Source organism: Sinocyclocheilus anshuiensis, unplaced genomic scaffold (genome assembly GCF_001515605.1).
Source record: "Sinocyclocheilus anshuiensis isolate Anshui unplaced genomic scaffold, SAMN03320099.WGS_v1.1 scaffold1230, whole genome shotgun sequence".
Classification (NCBI taxonomy): domain Eukaryota; kingdom Metazoa; phylum Chordata; class Actinopteri; order Cypriniformes; family Cyprinidae; genus Sinocyclocheilus; species Sinocyclocheilus anshuiensis.
The window spans coordinates 913,243-918,571 of record NW_015558637.1 but is presented as its reverse complement, the minus strand read 5'-3'; the positions used below and the strand labels follow the sequence as shown (position 1 = coordinate 918,571).

Here is a 5,329-nt window from a genome sequence, read left to right as displayed (position 1 = left end):
GTACGGCACGGCTCGGTTTGCGTTTCCACTGCAGTTTAGTATCGCTTTAGAGTGGGCGGGATTATTCACATGTCATTATAGTTGCGCCGCCTCTACTGCCGCGACTCCTAAAAAACTTTTTCATTCCACGTCGCCCGATCAAGCTCTCACTGGATCCGCTCCTCTGCTATCAAGGAGAGCAACGTCTGTACTTCCTCAACAGGGGGAACAGCCACTTTTTGGTTGTTAAAAAAAGGTGCGCTCGTTCAAAACAGTTGCATTCAACCCTTCGCTGGCTGTGCTGATTTAAATCTAGCGGTTCTTTTGTGTTTGTGTCGCAAGTTCAGTGACGCAGGTAGTGACGATTCTCCAAGCCGTACCGTGCCGTACCATGCAGTGGAAAAGCGCCATTACACATCTCTCAGTCTTGAGGCTTACTGTCTGTTGTCTTTGTTCCCTTCCATTTTCATCCAGAAATAAAAAGCTTTTTTCCTTTTCTACCACAGCCACTAAACTGTAATTAGCGTAATTCTTTTAATTAAAAAAACCTCAAGAGTCTTTTTAGACAATCTGTGATATCAGATGAGCCCACACACCTACATCAGAAGTGTCACTGACAGTTAGCCAAACGGTAAAATCATGCAGTCTCCACAATTTGACTGTGTTCACATGGATTTGATAAAGAACTCGTATGGCAGGCTGGCAAAGCGTTTTCAATAGGCAGATAAAAATGACAGCCATGCTGTCAAATTTCAGACATCTACAAGTTTCAAGTAACGTTTCATGTACGCCAGTAACATCAAGTAGTCAGTCTGTATTACTATGAAATTAAATGATGAATGTACTGATTTTATGAGATACGGTTAGCTCATTATACTGGTCATGAGTCAAAGTCAAAACCTTGCCATCTAAATGAACAGAACAGCAGAGAAAATACACCACCACCACCATTAAATATGTGGAAAAGTGTGCATTTACGCATGTCCAACACACCGTCTTGGCAATTTGTAGGCATTTTATGTTTTGGCAAATTGGTGACTGTTCACACCAAGGTCGGCAACTATAACAATAACTACAACGAAAAATATAGTTCTAAAAATCATTCTAAATTTAAAAGAAATATCAGAGTCCGCAATTATAATGATAATGGCACAGAGAAAAAAATAAAAAATATTGGAATCACTTTAAAAACTTTTTTTTCCACCTAATGGATACAAATATTTACAGCCAATCAGAATCCATCCTGCTTTAAAGAGCTCAAGCAGAATGTTATCTATGGGTAGGCTACTAATATACAGTATATATACACATATATACTGAAGAAAAATATAAACGCAACACTTTTGTTTTTGCCCCCATTTTTCATGAGCTGAACTCAAAGATCTAAGACTTTTTCTATGTACACAAAAGGCCTATTTCTCTCAAATATTGTTCACAAATCTGTCTAAATCTGGGTTAGTGAGCACTTCTCCTTTGCCGAGATAATCCATCCACCTCACAGGTGTAGCATATCAAGATGCTGATTAGACAGCATGATTATTGCACAGGTGTGCCTTAGGCTGGAGTGATCTTAGTTATCTTCATAGTTAAAGTTATTGATGTGAACGGGCCTTAATTCATATGTTTTTCGTACAATCAACTTTATGCCCCACTTATGTTTAGCTTTAGGGGTGGTCCTTAACCCTACTTTAAAACGGCTTCTGTACAAATTACATCGTATGAATTCATAGGAAAATGCATAATTCATATTTGGCTATGGCCTACTGGGTAAGACCATTAAGAAAAATTCTGTACGTGCAAATGCAAGAATAGCCACGTGTGTGTAACGGTTTGCCATAAATGAGGTTATGAGGTGGATAATGTTACAGTTTCACTCCTCTGCCTTGCCAAGTTTCTATACTGTAATTACATGCATGAAAATCTCCCTCGGTTTTCTCTCTCTCATGGAATTCATGCATAATTACTTGAATAATTATAGTTCTCTCCATTCTGCCGTTATGGTTTTGTCTTGCTCACCGTAGCACTCTCTCTCCGGTTCTCTCGGATCCAGAAGCATATCGCATGCAGTTGAATCGCAACGGTTATCGAGCGGCTTACAGTGCCTCTCCGGAGCGCTGTCGAAATGGAGTATGTGAGAGGCCCTGCTGAGAAAGAGAGGCACACACGCCCTGCTTGCATGTACGCTTCAGACTAGTGTTTGTGCGAGTCCGTGTGCTCTGGAGTTAAGAAAGCTTGTTAAGAAAGACAAGGATGTCAACTTTACCCATTCAATTTTTATGGAGACAATGTGAATGTGACGGTAGGCAGGTACAATTAGCAAGACTGCTTAGCAACATAATGTCACTGATGAGGGAGTAAAGGAACATGGGAAGATACAGTGGAGCTTTCATGGGACCATGACAGCTGGATGTAAGGTCTTACTTAGAAATGTCTGTCGGAGTTTATTTGGTTATAGCCTACTTTGAGCAGTATGTTCTCTTATAGGCTTAGGACTTGAAGGGTTAGATTTATAAACAATAGCCTATAAATCTAATTTAGCCAAGTAAGGGGACACAATATCGTGATAAAACCAAAAATGCAAAAACGTTTCTGGGTCACCAATGTAGGAAAAAAAAAAATATTAAAAGATGTGTGAGTCAGGGTTTGCCTATACTGTGGGGAGCAGCAAAGAGAAATTGCTAAATAAAAACTACATAATGTCTTAAAGAAAATCAAAAAATATGAAAGAAAAAAAAAAAGAATTACGCAAGGGTTAGGCATAGAAGGGTTGTAGAAAATATGGTTAGTGTATAAAAACAATACAAGTCAATGGAAAATCTCTAACGTGTATTAAGTTAAATGTGTATTTGCTCCTAAATTTACTTAAATTGTTGTCAGCAACAAAAACACGTTTTCATTTTGATTTACCTCGCTTTACAAAGGTTGATCACTGCACACATTTTCACACTGCACATGTCTTAGAGGGATCGTTCACCCAAAAATTAAAATTTGATGTTTATCTGCTTACCCCCAGGGCATCCAAGATGTAGGTGACTTTGTTTATTCAGTAGAACACAAACTAAGATTTTTTAAGTCAAACCGTTGCAGTCTGTCAGTCATATAAAGCAAATAGATAGGAATCACGGCTTTGAGAGTCAAAAAACATACACAAACAAAACCAAATTAAACCCTGCGGCTCGTGACGATACATTTAAGTGTAAAGACACGAAACGATCAGTCTGTGCAAGAAACTGAACAGTATTTATATCGTTTTTTACCTCTGATTTTAACCGCAATGTCCGAACTGACACTCTATCTACAATCTCAATTAGGAGTGTCAATGGTCCACTTGAGAGATAGGTGGCGGTAATGCACTTATAAGTCTGCGATCCGCCGTAAAGCAAAAAGACGGGTCAGGCGCCGGCTGTTGAACATGCTCAGGACAGTTCGGACATTGCGGTGAAAATCAGAGGTAAAAAAACCCAATATAAATACTGTTCAGTTTCTTGCACAGACCGATCGTTTTGTGTATTTACACATCAATGTAACATCATGAGCCGCAGGGTTTAATTTGGTTTTGTTTGTGTATGTTTTTGGACTCTCAAAGCCGTGATTCCCATCCACTTGCATTATAAGACTGACAGACTGCAACGGTTTGACTTAAAACTCTTCGTTTGTGTTCTACTGAAGAAACAAAGTCACCTACATCTTGGATGCCCTGGGGACAAGCAGATAAACACAATTTTCATTTTTGGGTGAACTATCCCTTTAAGATTTTCTTATCATACATTCTCAACAAAAAGGAATGCAACACAATAAGTGAACTTTGTGGAAAAACCTAAAATGTACGGTCAGCAAATAATTAATTTATATGGTTTCAGATGTAAGTAAGGGGCAAACTGAACTTCATTACAGCTGTAATCATATGAATGTCCTGAAGCTATTGTTGAGTAAGTTAGGTGCGCTATCTGCTGGTCAGTTCGAGAAGCTTTTGTTTGTTTCCTGCGGCCCTCTCTTAAACACTTCAGTTGTTAGTTCACAAACTGACAAATTCAACGGTCTCCGCTTCATTCCTTGTATAATAACGTACGTGGCATTTACGTAATTTACAGTTCAAATCTTTGTTTTTAGCCAATTTCTCAAGCCCACCTTGTGTCGCACGGATCAGGGATTCAGCAACACCGTCCTGGATCGAGCGAATCTCGGGCCGCAGTTTCTCCTGGCGGAGCCCCAGTGGTGTGTTTGTTTTGCGGGTGTGTAAATTAGCCGTAATTCGTTTGCTCAGTAATGACGTGGGAGAGAGCTAATTGGGGCAGTGTTGATGGGTGCGTAAATGAGTCTCTGGTGTGATATGCTAATGAGACCCTGATTCTCTAACTCTCCCTGATCAGCCAGCAGACATAGGTGATGAATGATATAATTTTGTTCACAAACATATAAACAAACGTCTATGGCGGCTTTTACTTTACGTTTACAATGAAAACGACACATTTTTTATTTTTCATGTGCTTTTATTTCAAGCAATTTAACTTGATATACCAACAAAGAAGAAAAAAGCTTTTATAGCCCATTGTTATAAAACAATGGGCTATTGCACGTTATGTATGTCTCCCTATATCTGACACACCCACTTCTGGTCTTGCAGTCTCCACTAATGAGCTGATGAGTTGAATCAGGTGCGATAGATGAGGGAGACATACAAAATGTGCAGGGCAGGGGGTACTCCAGGACAGGTTTGAGAACCACTGCACTAACACAAAACAGTACCAGTATTACCATAGTTTTTTTTTTTTTTTGGAAGTACCATGTAAATAACATGAGCAAGGGATATCACTGAGTACAATGGTATTATATGGTAGCACCACGGTACTTTTTGTAAGAGTCAAAAGTAAAAATGCAGAGGAAAAGACGGCATAATGACAATTTCATTCTAAATCAATCATTTACAACATTTTTTTATTGCTTTTCTGACAATCTCATGATGCCGTCTGACAGCCGTCTTTAGGGTATCTTCATGGTTGTGTTCACTTCTTCGCTTCCTTTTCTGTTACGACTGAAGAGAAAACAATATTAGCTACATTAAGAAATAATACAGAGGGTTGAGGGTTAAGTTACAAACTAAAGTCAGTCATTTTAAATGCTACAAGTGAGTTGGCATCACAACATTATAATGTACGGTATGATAGATTTGGGCTTTGTTAAAGATTACATTTAACAGTGTAATAATCTGAAATTGTTGGTGTTTTTAATGAGTAACATTAAAGGGGTCATATGATGCGATTTCAAGTTTTCCTTTCTCTTTGGAGTGTTACAAGCTGATTGTGCATAGATAAGATCCCTGAAGTTGCAAAGACTAAAGTCTCAAAACCAA

The 5,329-nt window shown here is 38.8% G+C and overlaps 1 protein-coding gene across 1 annotated transcript in view; it reads right to left on the bottom strand.

Moving 5' to 3' along the window:
- Window positions 1-4,647: 4,647 nt before the first annotated feature.
- Window positions 4,648-5,329, bottom strand: part of LOC107680879 (myosin-binding protein C, fast-type-like) — a 35,863-nt gene continuing 35,181 nt past the window's right edge. The window contains exon 32 of the mRNA XM_016476950.1: window positions 4,648-5,011. Within this exon, the coding sequence (XP_016332436.1) occupies window positions 4,983-5,011 (29 nt within the window). The 3' untranslated portion in view covers window positions 4,648-4,982. The remainder of the gene's footprint in view (window positions 5,012-5,329) is intronic.